General features: G+C 37.0%; 1 protein-coding gene across 5 annotated transcripts in view; it reads left to right on the top strand.

Annotated features, from left to right (window-relative positions):
* Positions 1-24,682, top strand: part of MAP3K15 (mitogen-activated protein kinase kinase kinase 15) — an 88,138-nt gene that overhangs the window by 51,715 nt on the left and 11,741 nt on the right. For 4 of the 5 annotated variants that reach the window (XM_082058564.1, XM_082058566.1, XM_082058567.1 and 1 more), the window contains 14 exons: positions 1,543-1,713; positions 2,778-2,890; positions 3,926-4,085; positions 4,710-4,860; positions 5,251-5,358; positions 7,409-7,458; positions 10,150-10,245; positions 11,866-11,953; positions 14,963-15,151; positions 15,955-16,088; positions 16,724-16,851; positions 18,584-18,714; positions 19,000-19,105; positions 20,790-20,947. In XM_082058564.1, coding sequence (XP_081914690.1) covers positions 1,543-1,713; positions 2,778-2,890; positions 3,926-4,085; positions 4,710-4,860; positions 5,251-5,358; positions 7,409-7,458; positions 10,150-10,245; positions 11,866-11,953; positions 14,963-15,151; positions 15,955-16,088; positions 16,724-16,851; positions 18,584-18,714; positions 19,000-19,105; positions 20,790-20,947 — 1,783 coding nt within the window. The remainder of the gene's footprint in view (positions 1-1,542; positions 1,714-2,777; positions 2,891-3,925; positions 4,086-4,709; positions 4,861-5,250; positions 5,359-7,408; positions 7,459-10,149; positions 10,246-11,865; positions 11,954-14,962; positions 15,152-15,954; positions 16,089-16,723; positions 16,852-18,583; positions 18,715-18,999; positions 19,106-20,789; positions 20,948-24,682) is intronic. The other variant, XM_082058565.1, reaches the window with a different exon arrangement.

Raw genomic sequence — 24,682 nt, 5'->3', positions numbered from 1 at the left:
CTAATTTTGTTCTAAGCTCTGACTGAACTTTCTCTGTGTTCATATTGACAACAGAGAAACTTGGGTACTATTACTGAGATAATCTGGTTAGCTCAGAACAGGTTTGGATAGAGCATGCTGACTTGTGTAATGAACTTACCCTCACACTTTTAAACTTCTATTTATTTCTTGTAAAACTGAAAAAGAGAAAACCAGTATTAACTTCAGAATAACAGTCAATCTGAAGAAAAAATGCTTTTTAAAATATGCAAGTACTTGCTGTGAAAGTTTACACTCTGCCAGTGACATCAAAGGCAGGATAAAGCCTGCACAACTAGCTACAAATCTCTTTAATCTTATTAGGTGTTCTCTGTCACCTAATGTGCACAGAAGCCTGCATTTTGCTACAGATATGTTGTAATTGGTCTTATTGCATCAGCTGGTTACCTAAGGAACTAAACCGCTTTGCAGTAAATATTAATCCTTTCGGAGCATGCAAATAATAAATTTACCAGAAACCGTTGTCTGCTACTGGTACTGCTGACAAAGTAATCACAGTATGTGTAAGCCGGTTCCTGGATACCTAGGTAGGGATCAAAAAATGGTAAACAGATCTGAAAAGGGGTTGGTAAATATTTTAAATCTCTCCAATGATTAAAAATTGTCTTGAAGAAGCTATTAAACTCCTAAGCTGTGTTTGAATTACTCTTGCAAATAAACATTTTTGTTTGTTCAAAGTGACTTTTCACAGTAAATAGGGAATTCTAAACTTACAAAAACAACAAGGTAAAAGGAGGCAAAACTTCAACTGTGTTTAATAATAAGGAACTGAAATGTTACTTAAGTACAGGGGTTTTTTTGCTTGTTTGTTTTTTTTTTGTTTTGTTTTGTTTTTTTTAACTGATACGGTCATTAAATATTTGGCAAAAGAATCTTTATGACAATTGTTCGTTCAAATTTTTCTCTAATATGAAGAATTTTAACTAAGAAATAAGTACAGTTTGGTTTTGCCCTTTTGTTCTTGTTGTAGTTCAAAGGTCTCATATATTGAACTCCATCCTTCTTTGGCCAAAATAAGATTGACCTAGCTTCTTCTGTACTTAGTCAGTACTGCCTGGTATTGGCTCTGGATCCTCTGGGTTCCAGATTACAAATCTTGGGCATAGTTGAATGAGCTGTCATTTGAATGCTGAAAATGGCCAGTTTGGTATAAGTATTGTCAGGAATGAACACCAAACAAGCACTTTCTCATTGCAGGATGTGCAGAGTCTGTCTGCTTATACAGGGAGAAATCGAGTGAGATGACAGATTTTTTTTCATAGAGGAGCTGTGAGGCTTAAATCAGCTCTTATATGAGCCCAGAGGCACAGTCCCGTGACAGGAGAATGTATTTGTTTTTTATCAATCAACCAACAATCAGATGCCAGTGTAAATAAAATGAATTCTGGTTTTAGTTATGATGGATGGGTTGTGGGATAGGTGGGGGATAATGTTATTCCACCATTTTGCAGTTACTGTTTCAGATCTGAACTCATTTATTTTATTCTCTGTATTTGATTTCAGAAGAAATAATGCAGGTGACAGGGAGAAGGCACTACAAGTTATGCTTCAAGTCCTGCAGACATGCGATCACCCTGCTCCAGATATGTTTTGCTTATGTGGGAGGATCTACAAGGATATGTTTCTTGATTCTGACTGTAAAGACACCAATAGTCGAGATCATGCCATTGAATGGTAACAGAAAACAGCAACAAAAATCTCTATTTAAAAACTTTTTCAGTCTTTCACTCTGCTTATGAAAATCAGGGCTGTGAGATCTAGGAAATCAAATGTTCTACTTGTTCTTTTTTTCAGGGTCCTGTTTGTGTAATTGGTTTACTGAGCAGAAAGTCTTTGGATATGTGTTTCCTTGCTTTATAGACTATCATAAATATGGAATGATATACATAGTTTATTGGGGGAGACACCCACCTCTTTGTAGAGAAAATAAACAGTTTATCTGCTTCAAGGCCAAAATGAAGTGTAAGTCAGGTCATAGGAGTTACATTGGTGCTCTGTGCAAGGATAGTTTCCCCTTTTGATTCCTGGGAAATGCAATGGTCTACTGTATATAAGAAAAAATATTGATAAATTGCATTATGAATCTTCTTAAGACAGTAAGGCATGCACATGCATGCAGGCTCTCTCTGACATACAGTTCACACATGTATTTTTGTGTAATTATACAAAATAGTGCGGCAATGTGTGGCTTGTATTGTAACTGTTAAAATACCTCTCTCTATCTCTCTCATCTTTCTGATTTTTTTCCCCCCAAATTACCTCAACATGGGCAGTGCAACGTGAGTAGCAGGGAACTTACAGGTTTCTTTATTCTGCTCCAGCTAGTGGCACACATGCAGCCTTTGTCAGCTGTGTCTCAGTTACCTTTAATGAATGTGAAGCTTTACAACAAAGGGCTTAGATTGGATCCTATCTGTAAAACTTGCACTAAAGGCCAATATTTTCATTGCTTCTCTCATGTAAATAATACATCAAAATTATGTTCTATTGCATTTAAGAGTTTTGCGGTATCCAGTTTGAGTTGTGTTTTCACAAAACTACGTTAAGGTTTTGCAGTTGTTTATCTTTGTAAGATAAAAAGCTACTTTCTTTCAAGTGCTCTTTGCAAAGAGTGCCATTGGTACCAACTAGCTATAGTAGTCTTTAGTGTAAATTAATAGCTTAAACACCTAGCAAAATCTTTCAGTATTTCAGTTCTTTTATACAGCAAAATGTGAACTCTTGACTCTTCTCTGCAGGTATCGGAAAGGATTTGAACTACAGTCAACTCTGTATTCTGGAATTAACCTTGCAGTTTTGCTGCTTGTTGCAGGACAACAGTTTGAAAGCTCAATGGAACTGCGAAAAATAGGTAAATATCCACACACAGTGCCACAGGCAAGTTTTTTTGTCTGTCTCTCTATGAAGAAATCAAAATTCTTATAGTGTTGGGTTGCATAGACAGAAAGGTGGTTCAGGGTTTTCAGCTGACAGGTCCTGGGTGGCGGTCTAAAACACAGGGATCTTGAAGAACCATTTCTCTCCTTGTTGCCTCAGAGGAGCTTTCTAGTAACTTGGCCCAACTAAAGGATCCCAGAGATGGGAGAGGAACAAGGAAGGACTGACCAGCATAGTCTGTAAACTGCCTTTACTGCACCACAGAGATTATCCCATTGCATCGCCAACAGGGGACAAAGGCAGAAGTGACATGGTGGTCCAGCCCTCCTCAGGGATGCCAGGGAGGGATCCACAGGGTTTCTGTTGTTCCTGAACTGAGAGATCCACAGGAAGTATTGCCTGGAAGGATCTAGCAGGACAATAACTGGTTGTCTACCTAGATTGACATCTTCCATGTAGATGCTAACTAAACCCTGCCACTGTACATCTATAAAGAAATAGTATGATAGAAGCAGATATACAGTTCTTCCTAGAAAGATAATAGTTGAAAATTATATTTGGACTCAGATCCTGTCTGAAACACATATTTGAACCTTAACGGGGAAGAATGCAAAGGTGTTTCTAAATCATTCCACTGCCCTCTCTCTGAGGTGGACTTGTGTAAGCTCTAGCCATTGATCTCTTCCAGTAGATGCAGATCTTGAGGACACAGACGTGTGCAATTTATGCTGAGCATCAGGATGCAGATAGCCCAGACAGATAGTACAAGAGTTTTTTTCAATACTGTGTGTGATAGTTCTGACTGTCTGAACTGTATAGAGGATGTTATTTGCAGACCCAGCCATTGTGCTGGGCAATATTTTTTCTGTGGAAAAATTGCTCCCTCTAGTTTTATCAGTTATGCTTAATCAAGTCTTATTAGTCTTCTACTGATAAACTTACCCATAAAAAAACCACTTACTAGTGCTTTACTGATAGAAAATTGTGATTTTTATTTGAAATTTTACAGGTGTACGGTTAAACAGTTTATTGGGAAGAAAAGGAAGCCTAGAAAAAATGAACAATTACTGGGATGTGGGACAGTTCTTCAGTGTGAGCATGCTGGCTAATGATATTGGTAAAGCAGTACAAGCAGCAGAGAAACTTTTTAAGCTGAAACCTCCAGTATGGTATGTGATAGAAGACTGTAGCTCAAGTACCCAACAATGGTGAAATACATAACTGGAGAAAATCTTGTAGGCACTTGGATAACTTAACTGGATTTTTCCGTTTTAGATTATTTGTAACTCTGAGTTTACAGTCTGTTTATTTTGGGAAGGGAGGGAGAAGGTAAGAAATTAAGTTACCCATTTTTACTGGGTTTAAATCCCATTGAAACACATGTTTTCTAGGAAAGAATTTGGAAATTAGTGATGATTCCTTGTGAAACAATTGTGAAAAGATTGTGAAAACATCATTTTCTGGGTTTAGATAGCTGCTACTTCCCTCTCCCACCATCTACTAGCTCATAATATCCTGTCTAACCACCATGTAACTACCATGTAACTATACCCATTAGCAAAAAAGACGTTGTTCATGAACATCCATGTAACTTGTGATTTAAGGTTTTAACTAAACTTGCTGTTCTTTTCAGAAATCTCTAAAAATCAACAGAATCATTTCCATTATGGTAGCTTTAAAAATACATTTAATTTTGCAGTGAGTTTTTTTAATGTATAAGTCAGTTAAGTGCTTTTAGAATCTGGTCAAATTTTGTTTTCTCTCTGTTAACTCACTAATTCAATACATTCTAGGTACTTGAAATCATTAGTTCAGAATCTGATGTTAATTCAGCGTTTCAAGAAACTCACCATAGAACATTCTCCTAGACAAGAAAGATTGACTTTCTGGCTAGATATAATTTTTGAGGCAACGAAAGAAAGAACTAATGGACTGAGATTTCCAGTAAGATGTTATATTCAAACAAGTTTTGTATGTCTTATGTTTCTGGATAGGATATAACAAGAATCGGAAGACTAAACACAATACTTACATACTTACCTGCTTGTTATTTCATTGCATGCATCAAGCTCCTGTATTTTGCTAATCTTTGCTCTAAAGAACATGTAACCCACCACCCTAAAAGCATTATAAGAAATACTTTAAAATCTCCTACAACAAATTATGATAACGCTGTTTTGTTGTATGTAGGAAAACAGCTTCTTCCTGCCTTGTCTTGCCTTGCTCTCTCCCCCTGGAAATTATTTAGGCCTTGATTGTCTGTGTCAGAGCATCTGAAGATACTATTGTGTATTAGCTGCTGGTTTATTACGGAAAAATGTTCTCTCTCTTCAGGTTTTGGTGATAGAACCAACTAAAGTCTATCAGCCTGCATATGTTTCAATCAACAATGAAGCAGATGAGAGGTCTCTCTCTTTGTGGCATGTCTCTCCCACTGAAATGGTAAAACTGTCAGCAGATGTATTTCATGTATTCTAATTTGTTGTGCTTAAAGTTACCTTTTTACATGGAGATTTTGGAGCACTTTAAGATAATTTAAAGTTAGCTATATTTCTGTGAAGCACAAGCCTCAATATCTCTGTCGTGCATTTATGAAAGTTGACTTTTTACAGAGAAAGTAAAAAGAGCAACTATGATTAGAACTCAAGTGTTTTTGACCTCTTGTTGACATTTCACTTATCCTGACCGTGTCTCTTAGAAGTGCTTGAGTTATTTCATCTGCCCATAATAGTTCTCATTATAATTGTGTGATTTTTACTAAGATGCAGCTCAAAGATAGATAAAAGCTGAAGATAAAGCTCAGTATTGTGTTTAATGTTTTAGAAATTTTGAAGTTTTACAATTATAACATTAGAAACTGGGAAAAAAAAGGCAGCCTGTGACAAATAAGTGTCAAGTAATTAAATATTTGGTGTCTTGTATTATTGGATGAGGCACAGGAGATTAGGAAAGGAGTAGGCACAGTTTATGGACAGTGTAATCTCTTAAAAGTGAGAGTTAGTTTCAGTTTCACATTGAAAGAGTTGAACTCTGGAATGTATTTTATCACCCCTTTTTAATATCAGAACAATACAGGTGGAGAATAGACTCAAAATGTAGGGAGGCCAAGTCTGGAAAAGAAGCATTTTCCAGGACAACGTTCACTGCTTCAGGTGAATGTGTCTGACACAGGTTTGCTTTATGGAGTAACTTCTTGTTGCATATCTGGCAGTGCTAAATAAGATCCAGCTATTAGCTAGAGGTTTATGGAAGTCTACAGTCCTAGGCACAGGCTGTCCTACCTCTGTTTTGCCTCCAGTGTGCTCCCTGGGCCAAAGCTGTTGGCTCAGTACCTCTTAGGAAGATGTATGAAGTTTCCTTTCCCTTTGTGCTGGTTTGGGCTGAGACAGAGTTAATTTTCTTCATAGTAGCTAGTATGTGTCTGTGTTTTGGATTTGTGCTGGAAACGGTGTAGATAACACAGGGATGTTTCGTTATTGCTGAGCAGCGCTTGCACAGGGTCAAGGCCTTTTCTGCTTCTCACACCACCCCACCAGCGAGTAGGCTGTGGGTGCACAAAACATTGGGAGGAGACACAGCAGGGACAGTTGACTCCAACTGAGCAAAGGGATATTCAATACCATATGACATCATGCTCAGCAATAAAACTAAAATGCTCAGGGACTGGCTGGGCATCAGTTGGTTGGTGGTGAGCAGTTGTTTTCATTTACATCACTTGTCTTTCTTGGGTTTTATTTCTCTCTCTTTGTTATTTTCCTTTTCATTACAATTTTATTATTGTTGTTGTTATTATTACTATTACTATTATTATTATATTTCTATTATTAAACGGTTCTTATCTCAGCCCACGAGTTTTCACACTTTTACCCTTCTGATTCTCTCCCCCATCCCACTGGGGACAGTGAGTGAGCAGCTGTGTGGCTTAGTTGCCAGCTGGGATTAAACCACAACACCCTTTGAGTCCAAATAACAGTATGGCATAGTCTGCTCCATGATTAATATGAAATATTGATGTCTTGAGTCAAAACATAATATTTGTTAAGTTGTGCTTTAAGATTTATTCTTCAAATCTAATTTTACATGAGGAAATGTAGCCTTTACTTCCACCCTGTGCCATTTATATTCCTTTTTCCTCAAAGGAGTAAAATGGCAATGTATGGGCTTTCTTTACATATATAGCAATCTTATTTGAAATTGGTGGGGGGGACGCAGAAGAAAGAGAGAAGAAAACAGACAGAGAAAGAAATAGAGAAAGAGGAAGGAAGGAAGGAAGGAAGGAAGGAAGGAAGGAAGGAAGGAAGGAAGGAAGGAAGGAAGGAAGGAAGGAAGGAAGGAAGGAAGGAAGGAAGGAAGGAAGGAAGGAAGGAAGGAAGGAAGGAAGGAAGGAAGACATATTTTTGAAAAACTTTATTTTGCTTACCATGCTGTGACTTTGTTTTCAATAGTAAGTCAAGGTTAAATGGTGGTTGATTACAGGTCTTTGTTCTTTCAGAAACAGATTCATGAATGGAATTTTACAGCTTCTTCCATTAGGGGAATAAGGTTAGTATATCAGAAAACAGTTAAGTGGATTTTTGTTTATACTTTATAGCTCCCTTAAGTGGGAAATCTGGATTCTGCCTTAAATCTCTGCTCTGCATTGCCTATAATAAAAGCTTGTTCTGCCCAACCTGCCTTGAAATGTCAACACAGAAGACTTTACCTTTGCACATATGGGCAAAGCTGTACATTTCTCATAGGAATACTCATCTAACGGGGGTGTGTGTATTCTCTGACTTCCCTGTTTCCAATTGTGTACTTGCTTTTTATATGTTTTTCTGAATTTTTCAATGAAGTTATTGCCATTTCTGTATTTAAAAATATGGAGGGCAGAAGTAAAGAAGAGCCCTTAGCTCTTCTTGTTTCCATAAGCAAAAGAACCATTTGTCTGTTTTCCTTTAAGAAAAAGAAACCATGGTATCTATTTTCTGTTTGGAATTCAGAAATGCTTCTGATATGGCTCTATCTAAAAATCTACTAGGTAAAACCTTGGTTTGTTAGAAAAATATTAAATGAGGCAAGGACGTAGTTTATACTAAGGAAAGATTTCTTCAGCTGGAAGGAGAGTGCTGGTGGAGTTTCCCAAGGACTAGCCTTTAAATAGGTAAAGTAGTTCTGTTTTGTGATACTTAGATTAATGGAAACACCAGTGACAAGTAAATGGGTCCAAATATTAAATAGCATGAAAGAAGATCAGAATAATATAGAGAAAGAACTGGTTTGTTCTGAGAACTGAAAGGATGGAAAAGAATCACATTATGTATTAACAACTGCAAAATGCATGACTACATCTAGAATCTACCTTATATATCTCAAGTTGGGCTACTTTCCTGCCAGAAAGGTGAGAGACAAGGCACCAGGAGAGAAAACAAAATGAAATATGTCTGTAGAGCCCTGTGTGTCTGTGGTGTTCCTGGTCTCTGCATTATGCAGGCTGGAGCTGAGAACCAGAGGAGCTGTGAGCACAGGGAATGTGTGTTCTGCCTTCTCTCTGAGCTTGTGAGACACCACGTTGGTGGATCCTGCCTTTCTAGGGACACAGATGGCTGGGGCCACTTGAGTGAGTGCTTAAGCTTAAGTGCTTGAAAAACTTTCTGATTCAAGTACAAGCATAAATTCAGATACCTAATGACTTCTGTAATTCTCAAAGCAGAGAGTTTCTGGGCAGTGGAGCTGACTGAGCAGAACTCAGCATAATGTTTCTGAAACATATGAATTACCATCAGTCAATCTATTGCACAGAAATTAATCTTTGAGAAAGGTAACTTTTAATTAAATATAAGCAAGCAATTAATTTGCTTTGATTCTTCATAACTTCTGGGAATTACAAAGCTCAAAGGGCAATCTTTTTAAACTTAGTAGCATTAGATGTTTGCTATGTATGTGACAGCTGCTGTACTTTTGAAATTGCATTAGTTTTAGTGAAAAACAAAACAAAACAAAAAAACCCAAAATCAACACCAAAACCGTATGTGTCAATTGCTGCACTTTTGCATTAGTTTTAGTGGAGAAACAAACAAACAAAAACCCAAACCAAACCAAACCAACAAAAATAACAAAAACAAAACCCCAAACACCCCATAACAAAACAGTGGTCTCAGTTAACTTATACTCTGTCAAAACCCTTAAACTGCATTTATGCTAACCAGTTCATCTTATATACCACATGTGTTACACTGTTTACAATACGGTATTGTTATTTTGATACTGTCTTCTCTATCCTATATTTGCTTCTGGAGGAATCATCTTGCTTTGTTGCTCAGTTCTTGTGTCAAGGTTAATCTACCTTTGCTACACTAGAAATCGCCATACCAGAACCAAGCTACAGATTGATGTAGTGTGTTTTCCTATATTTCTGAAAAAATCTTCTGACAAAATTCTGAGTTTTTGGAACGTTTGTCCATGTAGCCCTTAATGATGCTACAGCAAGTTGGTCTTCTAACATTCTGCAACTTTACTGTAGTCCGTTGTCATTTATTTTAACTAACTGGCTCAACAGAGGCTAAGCAAAATCTGAGAGTTTTGAGTAAACAGATCAGGCAAGAATCTAATACATTTTATTATTATAATTTAATGCACAAAAATAATGGCAATACCTTCACAAGCATAACAACTTGGCATTTATGTAGAATAATACTGAAGTACAAGTGTTTGGAATGATAAGAGATGGATTCCTAGGTTTACTTTCATATTGATGTGTTTTATGGCCTCTTCACTTTTTCACTTCAGTGCCTTTAGATGGAATATATATGACACTGGCAAGACATAATATGCAATAAATAATCACTTTGTCAGAATTATTGCTGTAGTTTGGAGTAAATATTGGTGTCCTGAGACTTGTTTATCAGTTATAGAAAGTATGTTTTGTAAGACTTTATCAGTGGAGTAAGTTTATGAGTTTTGTAAGAGTCTATAAGTGTAGCAGTATTATTTATCAAACATTTATAAACATGATAATAAACAACATTTATCAAACTGGAGATAGGATTATAGAATATATAAACAAACTCAAAGCTTCTAGTTGTAAGGAAGAGAAATATAATTGCATTCTGCCTCTCTGAGTTAATTAACGGTGAAAAAGATGTTTGCTAAGTGTTCATAATTAAAAAAAAAACAAAAACCAAACCTACTTCTTATTCTATTTCTTCTAATACTTACATCCAAAATAATCTTTTCTTAATATGAATTTTACAGCATTTCCAAATTTGATGAACGGTGTTGTTTTCTTTATGTCCATGACAACTCTGATGACTTTCAAATCTACTTTTCTACAGAAAACCAGTGCAGTAGGTGAGTTCAGTTTGTGTGGGTATTTCATGTGAGATCTATGTCCCAAATATAATTTATTTAGTAAAGATTGAAAGCTGATCTTTTTGTTTGAGAAATTAATTAGTTAATTATTTCCTCACTTCTCTTTGCTCGAGGAAGAAGCAATGACCTAAACTCAGTGATATTGAAGGTGATGAGAGCAATGTCCCATTACAGTTGTTGGCTGGTTCTGATCAGTTTACTGACAAGTCATTAGGTCTGAGAAAAGGCTTAAGTAGCTTGTTCTAACGTATAGCTATTATCTTAATTTTCATTGTGTTGGCCATGTCATGTAAGGTACTCTGTTTTAGATTCCCTTATGTACCTGTTCAGTTTGATTTAAGTAGGAGCAACTAGATGTAATAGAAATTTCTAGCTTATATTTTGTTACAGATATCTGTTACTGTCTGAGCCTGTATTCCATTATTTCCTGATGATATGTTGCCTCTAAACAGTAAGCATGCTAACTGAATTTCATGCCTAAATCTTTACAGAGCTAATTCTTCTTGGGGAGTGCTATTTGGCATATGAACCTTCTGAATTAAGTAGGAGTGGTTTGTTAATACACTTAATATTGGGGGTTGGATGGTATATTTATTTTTCTTGCAATAATTAATATTTATGTGTTACATGGAATAAAGTCAGATTGAAGAAAATTACTAGCTTGGTAGAGTGCAGCGTGTAAATGATAGAAAACACCAACATTAATATTACCTGCTCAGCCTTAATTTGGCATTGCAATTAGTGTTATGAAACATTGTCACATTTTTTATGCCTTATTCAGTGCAGAACAGGAGTCCATTACAAAGATGTGTCTCTATTATTCGTTGAAAGAGATGTAAATATTTTATAATAACTTTTAATAATTGTCAACCATTTGTTATGGAATTTGGAAAAAGCAAGTGGTTCAGGCAGGGGTCTACATGAGAAGATGGTCTTGTACTTAAGGATTTCCATCCCAGAGAACTAGATGAAAAGAGTCAAAGCTCTGTTCTTCAAAACGTTACTACTTTTTATATTCTTGGCTTCTGGATGCCTGACTAGAAACCACAATATCTGGTTTTCAGAAATACTGAGTAATCACAATTGTAACCAAACTCCATAGGAACATTTAAATTAAACTGAAGGTAATATTAATAAAGTTCTCATTGCTAGACAGAAGGAGAACCACCCAGTGTGATGTCACAAATTTAGCACTACTTACTTGAACCACTGAAAATCAATGCTTGATTTTTTTAATATTTCAACTTATTTTTATATTTGTAAAGTCAAAGCCATACTAAGCACTTTCAATCAAATAGTACAACAAAAATATTTGAGTTTAATCTACCAAGATTTTACTTTGCAATTTCAATAACAAGCGTTTGGTCCTGCTACAGCAAATAAAGTAATTTTATAAATAATTAGGCTTTTCAGTGTGCGTTTGATGTTCTTCCTCATTTAAGACTGGATAAATATGGAGAAAGTAAGTAATGAAAAAAACCATGAACATGCTAGTCAGTTTATTAGCTTGAAAGCAGAGCCCACCTTGTGAAGAATCTGTTTAATCTCCTTCCAAAAGGATGTTTTTCTTTGATCCTGTGCTATTTATTGTTTTTTTAGATTCTGTGGGTTGGTGAAAGGAATTTTGTCTGATGCTGTTGGCAGTACTTTGGAATTAGAAGGAGAAATAGATGGAGACACATTGGAGGTATGTCAAGGATAAAAGATCCAAAACTGAAATTTGTCCTCCGTCCTTCCTGCACTTTCATGTCAGTATACTAGAAAGATAAACAGCATTTAAACTTCTTAATTGTATATGAAATTTCAACTCTTACATAACAATTTGTACACAAGAGTTTCATTCATTTAAAACTCCACATTTTTAATGAAGTGAGCCTGTCACTACTATAAACTGCATAAATCCCTAAAGAAGGGTGTTACTGATCTTGTATTTATGTTGCAAACAATCTACAAGTGAGAATCATCTGATATCAGTTGGCTTAAGTAGATAAAAAATATAAGATATTAAATAAATTCTAGGAAAAAGCCATTTAGCAAAAGTACTTTGTTTTTCTAGTTGGTATCTGGTGCTATTACTTCTCCAAGTAATTTCATTTGACAGGCTTCTTCTTTCACAGAGTTTTGCAGATGTTTGTGATCAGATTAATTCATTGCTCTTTTGGCTCTTTTGGCTTATCACTGAAACATCCTTGTTAGGAACCTAGTGGCTGTAGGCTGTATTTATAATAAGTATACAGAAGGGACAGGAAAAAAAAAACCACAACAAACAAAAACAACACCCCCCAAAAAAACCAAAAACAAAAAAAACCCAACAACAACAACAACCAAACAAAAAACACAAACAAACCCCACAACAACAGCAGAAAAACAAAACAAAAAAACCCACCAAACACAAAACACCACCAGAAACCAAACAAAAACACACGAAAAACCCCGCAATTGTACAGGGTTATTGACATTTTATGTGGGCTCAGGTTAGGGCAGGTGAATCCATGTGTTCATAAGACACACTGTCTCGTGGCAAATGTCCAGATTCATGGCACTAAGTACATACCCTGTGCTTCTGTTCATTTGTTTTGAAAAGCCATCATAAAAAGCAGGTTGTAACTTTTATTTGTGGTTGAGCAAATTCAGTCAATCTGTTTAATGTGTGTAAGAGCCCTATTATGGTTTGTTTGAGCTGGGTATCTTTCTGACTGTCTCATTCCAGCAATTCTCTTAGGCTTATGATTCAGAGCATCTCTTTATGACAGTGAACCTTTTATGGTACCTGGGGCTTCAGCAGAGGGTTAAGAAAGTAGAAGACGCTCTACTGCACTGTTGAATGTAATTGTGTGTGGGGGGAAAGATGAGGTTTTGCACAGAAGTTTATGCATAGTGGCCACAGAATTCTCAAGTGAAAAGGCCAAGATATGCACACCTATTAAACCCTGCTTAACACATACATCTGTGGTCTTGGCCTAGGATCAGGGTTCTGCCTTGGCAGAGTATTATCTATAGCTGCTGATTTGACATTGCATGCTTCTGTAATTAGCTAATAGCGGGACAATCTCCAAACAACGCAGTCTGTTCAGTGGTATGACAGTCTCTCAGAGGAAGTGAGCTCACCGTGGCTTGAGCCTTTTAAAAACCGCGCTGAAATAGTCACTTGAGATTGCACAGGAAGAAACAATCCTGCATGCATCAATGGAGAAATTACTACAGAAATTAAAATTTTAAATCTTTAAGCTTTATCATTCTACATATCTTAAAGTCTTCACAATTATCACTTTGTACTTACTGTCTTGTGTCAGGACATTAATGAAAGAAATCAAGGGACAGAAGGGGAGGATTAATTTGTTTAGCTTATAAATGAGCTAAGACGATTCATGTCTTTCTGCAGCCTGAGATCTTACATTTAAGAGACAACATGGAAAATGCAGCTTTGTATGGTCTTGATGGGCTTGACAAGCACAGAGAAAGCCAAAATTCTTAATGTTGTTATAATAAAACAACTGGTTATATGTGAGGAAGAGAAAGAAATAACCTTGAGCACATTTTGCGGGAAGAAAATATTTCAGTCAGAATTCTTATGAGAATGTTGCCCCAAGGGGTTGTACAGTTTTGATTGCAATATAGTTTAGCAAGTACAGTTTAGTTTTACAGCTGACTATGATTTGGAAGGAGAGTGAGCTTGGCATTCCTTTCAAACTTAGGGTATTTGCTTCTGGATATTGATGTTGAAGAAGTTCCTGTCACTTTAAGAGTACCTGCTGTACCCTGGATAGAATGCCCTAGAGATCAGACTCTGCCCCACCACATTCATACAGAAGGTCAGCTATGAACACTTGTTTACTCATACCTAACGGTTTAATTGCACGTCCAGTGGATCACATATTCAGACCTTTGGCAACCAACAGTGATTTATTCAATCTTTGTAGCTGTTGGAAGGAGATGGGGCAAATGTGAGCTGGCATCAAGTATATACAAGTCTATTAAACTGTCTACTAACTAGCACTGAACTATAAATCTCAACGATTTTCATGTATCATGGGACACAGACTAGAGAACATAGGTTTCTCCACAGTAATTATAGAGTTGGCTAAGGATCAGTCTGTTGCAGATAGGGTTGCTGTCAATCTTAAATTCTGCAATGTGACTGCTGTCTTTTTTTTGCACAGTTTTGTGTCATATGATAACTGTGAAAGCTGGATATCCTCCTGCCAAAGAACCTGACAAGTTTTACATATGGCGTTTTAGGTCAGTTATGCCTATCATACAACAAGATTATGTTATGAACCATGAAGTGCTGAAACATGGAAAATGAAACTGTAGTAAAGCTGCACTAACTGAAGTTTAGTTCCACTGAGCAGAATATGCTGTTAGGATAAACGACAGATGTTTTTTCTTTAGTACCCTCCATACAGCAGCATGAAACTTGCCATCTTTGCGGAGATGAATGATGGGGAGTGTCAGTGACACATGGACATTGCAATACCAGAGCTGCAATATGAGCTGGGAAGACACCGCAAAGAAATACATCTCAAGGCTGCATTCTGTATGAGAGCGTCTGTCTTATTGGATGAAGCAGAAAAAGTGGTGATTGACAGAAATGTCAATAGTTATGGCCATTGTAAAAAGGTGGTGTTGTTTGGTGGGGTTTGTTTGTTTGGTTTGGTTTGCTGTTATTGGTGCATTTGTTTGTTTTTTAATATAGAATTCATATGAAGCCACAAAGACTACCCTGCAGTTTTCCCATATGGGACATCCTATTGGATTTGGGAAGATACTAGGGGAGGTCTGTGTACTCCTGATAATATCTGAGGCTATGAAACTGTCCAATTCCTCTAACTCTTTGCAGAAGTGCTTTTCCAATGTCCTGCATCACTTTCCTGATTTGAATCAGGTGTGTGCTGCGTAACCCAACTTCCATGAGAAATTTGGTGTCTGGGACATACTTTGGTTAAGCATCATTCATCAATAGGCTTTTCACTGACCTTTATAGTAGGAGAGCTCTATGATAAGATCACCATATGGGACAAGACCATGAGGTGGTTTAAATTAGTGTAGTTTTACTGAAGCCAGTGAACCAGCAGTGACTTATGCATCTGGCAATATGACCCTGCATGGTTTCAGCAGCAGTGGAAACCACCACTTCAAATATTTCATCATCCTTGGAGAACATGAGCATTTTTTTTTGACTTTTGGAAAAGCTTGTGATGAGGGGAATATGTCAGAAATTAATTTTGCTGTGGTGAAGCTCGAATGAGAGTTTGGGGTCTTAAAATACTGTCCACCCACTGTAATGAGAATATCACTTTTATGTCTTTATTAAACCATTGGTTTCAAAATTGTAGGTTATGTTCCATACATTTATGTATTCTGAAGGATCTGTCAGCAATTCTTAGAGATAATACCTGAATGTGTTCTTCTGACAGCACTGTTTCATTTAATTTGGTTTAATGCTGAGTTCCTTTTTTTTGGGTGAATGCATTTGGAAGCTGCTTAGGGAAAGTTGTTTTGTAAAGCAAGTAGCATGGAAATTTTACAAGCTGTAAAATGCACCAGGCTGGTGGGAAACCTACTGTACTGCAGCTGTACTGCAGTAGCTACTCTGTGTAGTACATAACTGTTGTTAAAGCTCTCTGTAATGTCCAATGTTACTGATAACAATTTCTGTGCTGCTGTGTTCATCTTTTCTGCTTGCAGTATGAGTATGATTACGATGAGAACGGTGACAGGGTGGTTCTAGGGAAAGGTACTTACGGAATAGTTTATGCTGGAAGAGACCTTAGCAATCAGGTCCGAATAGCCATCAAAGAAATACCTGAGAGAGACAGCAGGTAAGACCTAGTTTATTGTTATAAATACATTGCTAAAGAAACTGCAGTTGTTTGCTGAAAATTTTTCTCTTCTTAGCATGTATTTCTATAGGGTTACCTTAGAAAATCCCAGTATACTAAAATTCAATTATTTCCTCCATTTGTCAACAGTACCCTTTTGGTACCCTTTTGAGAATAAGGATTTTTTTTTTCTTTTTGGAAAATATATGATATATATAATAAATAATGCAGTTGGATAATTATATGTATATCATGAATTCTAGAATAGGACATATTTTGGGGTTTAAGCTGCAGCTGTATCTCATTTGTATTCTTTTTGGGAAGGGGGAAAAGCATAAAAGGAGTTTTGGAGGCAAAGACAGTACTATGTAATGATACAGAAGAAAGGCATGTATAAATTCTTTGAGGCCATGTTTCTCCTTTGGGGTTTCTCTGAGTTCTATCTCTGTACTTTTTCTGAATAGGCAGCCAGTCACACTGCATTTTGAAGGTCATGGACAAGATGTTTGCTGAGAATTGGATCAGTATCCCTAAAATCCATTCTGTTTGCAAACTGGCATTTAAGCATAATGAAGAACCTTTTCCTGCATGATGAGATACTCCTCTTTTTTTTTTTTTTTTTTTTTCCCTAATAGGTATTCTCAACCTCTTCATGAAGAAATAGCACTGCATAAATATTTAAAGCATCGAAACATTGTCCAGTATCTTGGATCTGTTTCAGAAAATGGATACATTAAGATTTTTATGGAGCAGGTACCAGGAGGTTTGTATCATTCTGAGCTTAGTCTCTCAAAGGATTTGAGAGCAGTCAGGACTCTAAACTTAATGAAAGCAAATAGTTGTGCATTTAATATGCTTGTGCACTGTATATGGCTTTTCTGTTCAGACATTAACTACAGGTGGTATGCTTCTGATATAAAGAATAGATCTGAAGTGTACAGGTCCCAGTATCCTCTCCCCTTTCTGTAATAATTATAACTGTAGAAAAAAGTCATTAGAAGTATTTGGTGTCAAATACTCATGTGTTATAAAATAGTGGAGTTAGAGCTGTATAGTGCATTTAGCCTGACATCTGAATGATGACTGGACTTCTAGGATAAGTTTCTGTTGAACAGTAACACCGACTGAGCAATTGAGTATTATTTTGTGACTGCTATATACAAAGCACTGTTGTTTTCTAGGTGGATTAGAGATAAAAGTTATATGCTTCCCTTGCTCATAAGTTCCAGCTTTGCTTCTCTAGCCTTCTCCACATTTTAAGATGCGAAGTCCCTCTACATCTTCTCCAGGTTGTATTTCCATCTCCCTTCTGGTGTTTGTTCTTCAGTGTCAAGTATGTGTCAGAATGAATGTTAAATCATTGCAAGAATATAATTTGCAAAATAAAAACAGAAATAAGCAAAACAGGGAAAAAAGTTCAGGTTTTCTAGGGAAGGTCCAGACACAAACATTCAAGGTGTAATTAAATACATCTGGAGCATAGGGAAGTTCTTTATTTTTTCAATTCCTGTGACCTTCTCACCTGAAAGCTGAGACACTCTGACATGCAGATGCAAGCTTCCACCTCTTTTCCTGCACTTGCTAAAAGTGTCAACTGATGTTGTTTACCTACCTTTCTTTTCCTGACCATACACACAGAGTAGCGTGTGCAGTGATTAGTCATTAATACCAAGATATTATTGAACCAATTCAGATATTTTAAACTCTGCAGCCAGTCTTAAAAAGGAACTGGCTGTTCAGGTTACGCAAAATTATTTGAGGAAACTAAACTTTAGAAAGCTGTTGATGTTGACTGAAAACCCCTTTAAGCTGAATTTGTCTGGCATTGAGACCCACTATGGTTAGTTTATTACAAACAGAAAAAGCAAAACTGTCTTTATTTTGATTAATGATGAAAATATTTGTGTTTTTTTTTTTTTTAAAAAAAAGGATAGATTTATTACAACTAGGGGAAGTGTGGATAACCTATCTCCTACTCTGAACATCCATTACTTGATTTTTTTCAGGAGCTTTCTTTCCTCTGTCTCTGAATATTTGCAGGAGATAATCCCATATCTGCATGGAAAATACTCTTTCTGTTTTGCTTCTCCCCTGCCTGCCTCAAGTAAATCAGCTCCTCTTTGCCCATGCATGTGGTTCATGAAGTGTAGTGTATAACATCATACAGTGTTATCTGGTCTTTATATCATGAAAGGCTAAATGGTTGCTAGTCCTAGTCTCAACAGTTGTTAGACTGATGTGGGGGAGATGCATCCAGCCCTGTCATAACACTTATTCCTGTCATGGGGGTAAGAGCTGAGCTGGCAAGAAAGGAATAGCCAGTCAAAAGTAGCATCAAATTATTTGCTTTGAGGGATCTAGGAAGAATTTGGCTTAATTATAGGTACTGCATTTCTCTTGTATTAGGATATTGAACAAAGGCTTAATCCAGATGTAAAGGTTTCATGTTAATTTGTAGATTTTTCTATCTTGATGCACTTCCTTAACTCTTTTAGGCAGCCTCTCAGCTCTCCTAAGATCTAAATGGGGCCCAATGAAAGAACCTACCATTAAATTTTACACCAAGCAGATTCTGGAAGGTCTCAAGTATCTCCATGAGAACCAGATTGTACACAGAGATATAAAGGTAAATTTTCTTTCAGTGTGTCTTGAGTGATTTGCTTTTGATCTTATTTATTTCAGTTAGGTTTACTCTAACCTGAAGCAGAAATTTTAATAGGATTTCATGGAAGCTTAAGACAAAAGGAATGAATAAAACAACCCCTTCTCCACAGTGCTCCTGGAAAATTCGTTTGTAGGAAGGTATATTAAAAAATAACTGTGAACTTGAAGGAGTACTGAGATTGGGATTTGGAATCTACTCATCTGTCTCCTCTCCCTGTTCCCTCTCTCTCTCTCATCCAAACCACAGGGTGATAATGTTTTGGTGAACACCTACAGTGGCGTGGTAAAGATATCTGATTTTGGTACTTCCAAAAGGCTGGCAGGAATTAATCCATGCACCGAAACATTTACAGGTAAGACTAATTTAGCAGAGTTTGTGAGGGTTTTGATGATAGATTTAGAAGTAGAGCCAATGGACTCTTTGGATTTGTGATGAAAACATGATTAGGTCTCTATTTTCAAGGAAGAGTGAATGGGAGTGTGGTCGACATAAACACAGTCTTGCTATCTCCTTTTTTTTTTTTTAAATAATTTTCTTCCTTTTTTTTGTTTTTTTTTTGTTTTTTAGACTTCTTCAATGTGGTGGCATAATAGTTTTTCTTCTAAGAGTTTTTCATTAAGTAGCAATTAATTTGTTGCAATTACATCTGCAAATACTTGAATACAGCAACTTTTTTATTTAATAATTTTGATAACAGTAACTCATGCATGCACACTTTATTGAAGTATGTCTGGAAGTGCAGAAAACCAAACAAACTTATAAATACAGTAAGGTAAAAGATGAAGTGATGGTCGAAGATCCTTTTGTGGCTGTTTAATGTGATAGTCCAAAATTTAATTTTGTCCTAGAAAGTCACTATTACAGCTGATCACTATTATGTCTGAAACAGATATTAGAGGAAAACCACTCTGCCTGTGTGGCTTGAGCTTTTGTTCTACATCAATCATATTTAATGAATATAGTAATATCCAATCCCTTTTATCTTCAACACATGTCCTTTATAGTTCACAGCTTTACCATGGTGTAATTTTATTGCATTCTTAAGAAGAAAAATAATTTAATTTAAAGATGTCAGAACTGGTAGGAATTCTTGTGGAGAAAGTACTGTAGTGTTTAAAACACTCAGAACATCTATAGGTTTCTGTCACTGGTATGGACTGTCGTCCTGTAAAGACCTCTTGCTAGCTCTGTTAGTATATGATTGAAAATCAGTGATTCCAAATTGACCATCTTTTATTTCACTTCTACTGTTCTTTTTATCAGCATTATAACTAATATTGAAATAAAATTATCTACAGGCAAACTTTAGAGACATTCAGATTTATTTGTTAAAAGCCAACTGTAGGCTTAGGCAGGATCTTATATTTTGCCAAGACATATAGCTTTAGAAGTTTCAATAGTTTTGTGTTTTCTTTTTTGGTGACCTTGGATGTCAGAAATCCTAAGGACATCCAAAAAAACTTCCTGGAATTGCAATATATAGTGGACTCCCTTATTTTTTAGTTATTGTATGATTGATTTACCTTGATTACAACCTTGATTGTTTTTGTGTAAACCTTGAATTTTTTTTTAAACATTCTTTATTATCTATTTTTAATAAAAATAGCTTATTTTCAGACTAACTTTTTGAAATTCTGTCACTAGTGTTCTCATTGTAGGAGTAAACATGAAAAATTATTCTCATTAAGACTATCTGTCACTTTGCAGGTTTTCATCATCTCTTACATGCACAATCTTTACAATTTAGTGTCTGCAAAAATTGTCTGATAATTTTTGACATTCTAAGGAAGCATTTGGGATTATGTGGTGAATATACTTTGGGCAGTTTGAAGCCTTGTATCAGAATGAGGAGGAAACATTTATAGAAAAGATGTTAAAACATAAGTCTCTGTGTAGTATTCAGCACTGAGATGGGAAATCAAATATTTTGGCTATACAGGTTGCATTGGACAATTTTTAGCTTGCACAGTTGTGTGTTAATTCTCTTTAAGAAGAATGAAGTCTGTAACACTTGGCTGTTCTTCTATCCTGACTAGGAACCTTGCAGTACATGGCTCCAGAAATCATCGATAAAGGGCCACGAGGATACGGTGCTCCAGCTGATATCTGGTCACTGGGCTGTACCATTATTGAAATGGCAACAGGCAAACCTCCATTTCATGAACTAGGGGAACCTCAAGCCGCAATGTTTAAAGTAAGTGCAGCTTTTTTGCTATAGAGTTTATGAATTTGCAAATACTAACTTAATTTTCTAATATTAATTTAATTGGCAGTAACCTTTTGTTAAATGGGTTATTTTGCACAAAGCCGCAGTCTGACCTGTGTTCTTAACTCTCACTGAGTGATTCTTCCGTGCTCAAAGCTGTATTGCTCTAGGATGTAATCATTTATTTTTGTGCTGGAAATAGGTCATGACTCAGAGCAGCAACCTGAAAAATGAGTGAAGTCTTATGAAAACCAATATTCTCTACCCTAAGACTTGTATCATCTCCTGCTCTTGTTTTATGATTTCCTTCTTGGCAACCAGTCTCAAAAATGACAACTAAGTTATTTCTGCTCCTTTAAGTCTTTATTTTTTGTAAGCCTCCCTCCCAGAGTATCTGTTTGCCTTGTCTTTCAAAGGTCCAGTCTCTGCAACATGGCACCAAGCTATGGTAGAAGGGGAGTGGAGGGCTCACTTTCAAGGATTTTTATTATGTACTGAAGGAGTAAAATAATCTGTATTTTACATCCTAAATCCTTTGGATCACAGTTACCTCCTTGGTAAACTCTTGCCTCTATTTCTTTATTTCTCTTAGTGTATCTGTTTTCAAATGCTCAAATTAATACTTGAGAAGAGAATTCTTCAGATAGTTTTAATAATAAATGTATTTGAAAAAATTACTTATTCTAACTCTAAAACTAACAGTAGTGTAAAAGCTATGATGTGCTAATGTGTCAGATATGCAGACTGAAAATTTTTGGTTCTTCCATTGGCTTGCAGTAGACCTTTAGTAAAGTACTTAAGTTTTCACTCATGCTTCAGAGTCCTTGTTCTTATAATGAGGAAAATACCACAGCCATAACACATCAAACTGCTTTAAATTATCAATATTGTTAATTTATTCGTGTATGTCACACATCAGTATAATTATTACTGGAACCATGGTAGCAAAATCAGATATTTATCAATAAGTATAGTTAGCTGGGCTGCAATTCAGCATGGCACATAATGCCGTGTGACTTACTAGGCCTGAGAGTTTTCCCATGCGCCACAGCTAAAAGGCAAAGAAAGGGATGGTTATGGGTTTTGATGTAGCTATTTCAACAGTATAATGTGTCACCTTGGTGCTGTCGACTTGTGACACTATGTCAAAAGAAGCTGCGTGGGTGACCATGGTTTGGTTCACTAAAGCTTTCCTGAGGGACCTGTGGAAAGAGACTTTTTTCCACATCACTGTAAATGTCAGATACGGTTGTGTTGGCAGATGCCTTTTCATCTTATGGATCTGGCACACAGTTGAACTGTGCAGTGAGCTACATGTCTTATTTTTCAGTGGAGTTTACTGAACTGTCGGGAAGTGCTGCTTCAGTTCTGGGTGCTCAATGGGATCTGCACAGGCTCATGATGTGAGCTCTGGCAGGATTGTGCACGTCCTGCCCAAAAGCACTTCCAGGCCATAGAGCTGTGTTCTGAAGTCTCAGAACTGGTATATTTAAAATACATTTCTTGCACTTCTTTCTTCAAGGACGTGTCAGAGTTTTTTAGTGTTGTTATTGCAAAATGTGCTACAGTCAGGCATTTGTTTTTGTTCTCTGTTTCTTGGCTTTGCTGGGACCTGCTTGAAACTGCTTCTTGCTGGGCACCAAAAATTGCAAACTGTGGTTTCTTTTTGCTGTACAACAGAAGTAAGCAAGCTGGAAGCTAGATTTGAAGCCAGGAATGAAACAGGTCAACTGGGCAGGCATGTAAAAAGAACAGAAGAGCCTGGAAAACTTAGGATATGGAAAATTTGAGGTCCCCACCTCCACATTTACACTGTGTTGTACATAAGGCAGGTGAGGAGAAGGAAGGTCTGAGTCTGGGTGTGCAGTCACTATAGAAATTGCAAATCACCAAAGAATTGGACAAAGTAGAGAAAAAGGGCTAGAGTGAAACCAAGAACTGGAAATAATTCCTGTCTGAGTATACATTGTGTGGTGTTCCATCTGTGAGCATAGTGTGTGTGCATCTGGTTCTGTGTGAAAGGAACAAACGAGAGAGAAAGTAAACTAACGCTTCCACAGAGTTTCTGGATGCCTCTGACAGAGCTTATTCCCCTTGAGCCACAGAGATTAAGATAAGAGATGCGTTCATATTTCCTGGTCCTGGTTTGAACTGTCCTGGGTTTTGTTTAGTGCACAAAGGTACAGCCTGGCATCCCAGGGCTGTCAGCCTGTCACACTGACCCAGCTGGCGCTGGCTGGGGGATCCTGTCCCCAGGATGCACAAGGAGCAATGGGCTGACCACAGGGACGGGCATGTCAAGAGCAGTTGTCAGAGCACAGTAGGCAGGGGGCTGTCTTCTCTCTCTGCTCCAAAGCAAAAATCTTGCCAGGCTGATGTTTTGAAGTGGCGAAATTGTATACCCCATTTATAAAACACTGTATAAAATATGCATGGAAATTTACAAATCAGTTAAAGATGCTCCATCAGACAAGGTAAATATATAGAAGTTGTAACCTGCCAGCAGGACATGACATCAATTTATTTATGTATTTATTCAATTACTCTATTAAATACATAAATTTAATTGCAGAGATTAGCAAAATGCATGTATTAAAAATGTAACACACAGGAAATACTGAGTTTTGAATGTGTGTAGAGCCATGGTTTGGAAGGGCTTAATGCATTATTAGCATTTCACATTCTACACTGTCATTCAAACAGAAGTACAACTGCTCAGCATTTTTTGCTTCAGCTCGCATTGAAGCTGAACTGCTATTGTGAGTGCCTAATGGTGCCAGAGTATGTTAATGCAACTATATAATGAGATTATTTAAACAACTCTTCATTTTAGCGAGCAGCTGGCACTTGTTTAACTGCTGGGCTACTATCTCCCTTGTGGCCACTATCTGTCTGCTTGTTCTCCAGAGCCCTTTATACGCAAAAATGCAGAGACCTACCAGTCATAATCTTGCCAGATATATGCCATACAGCGCACACGTGTTACACAACTCTCGCTTCAAAATATATATGCCAGATTGGCGTTAGAGAATAAGACGACCATGAAGGAGCTGGAAAAATCACTAGGGAGCAACCTGTAGAAGTGCATTTTCATTGCTTTAAAGAAAGTGGAAGCTCTTGTTAAACCTTTAGGTGTCATGTGATTTTTCAGTTAAATACCACTGAAAGGTGAGGGAAGACATCCGGCCTGAGTGCCAGGGGTGGTGACAAGGTCTGGCAAGGTCATCATGAGCATTTGAACATAGAAATTTGGCAGCGGCAGGAGCAGAACAGGTGCAGGCCCTAGGCAGCAGGTGCTGGAGGAGGAAGTTATTCCTGTTCTGGACACAAATGTGCTGGAGAGGAGTCAGCAACAGAGAGACACAGAGCGGGGCAGGGGTGATGGGAAGCATATGCAGTAGCTGGAGGGATTTGTGGCTGGTAGGAGACGCAGCATTTGAAGCACTTGGTGTGGATAATGTCCAGATCCCAAGACTACCTGAAGGCAGATGGTTGGATACATCGATAACTTCACATTTGTGTAATACCACATGGACATTCATGCCATGCTTACGATGAAGTAAAATAGATTCAGAGCCTTGTTGTCACTTCACTGCTTTGTGTGGGTACCTGGAGTGCCCCTTTTCCATGAGAGTCAGCGAGAGTGTGAGAGATCACACTAAGAAAGCTTTAGCCCATGATCTCCTTGCAGTTGTTCAGTAAAACTAATTTGTATTTGTGTTT

Source organism: Streptopelia decaocto (genome assembly GCF_964273445.1).
Source record: "Streptopelia decaocto genome assembly, chromosome: 1".
NCBI classification, from domain to species: domain Eukaryota; kingdom Metazoa; phylum Chordata; class Aves; order Columbiformes; family Columbidae; genus Streptopelia; species Streptopelia decaocto.
Note: the sequence above shows the minus strand (reverse complement) of the source record. Positions and strands in the feature narration are given on the sequence as shown.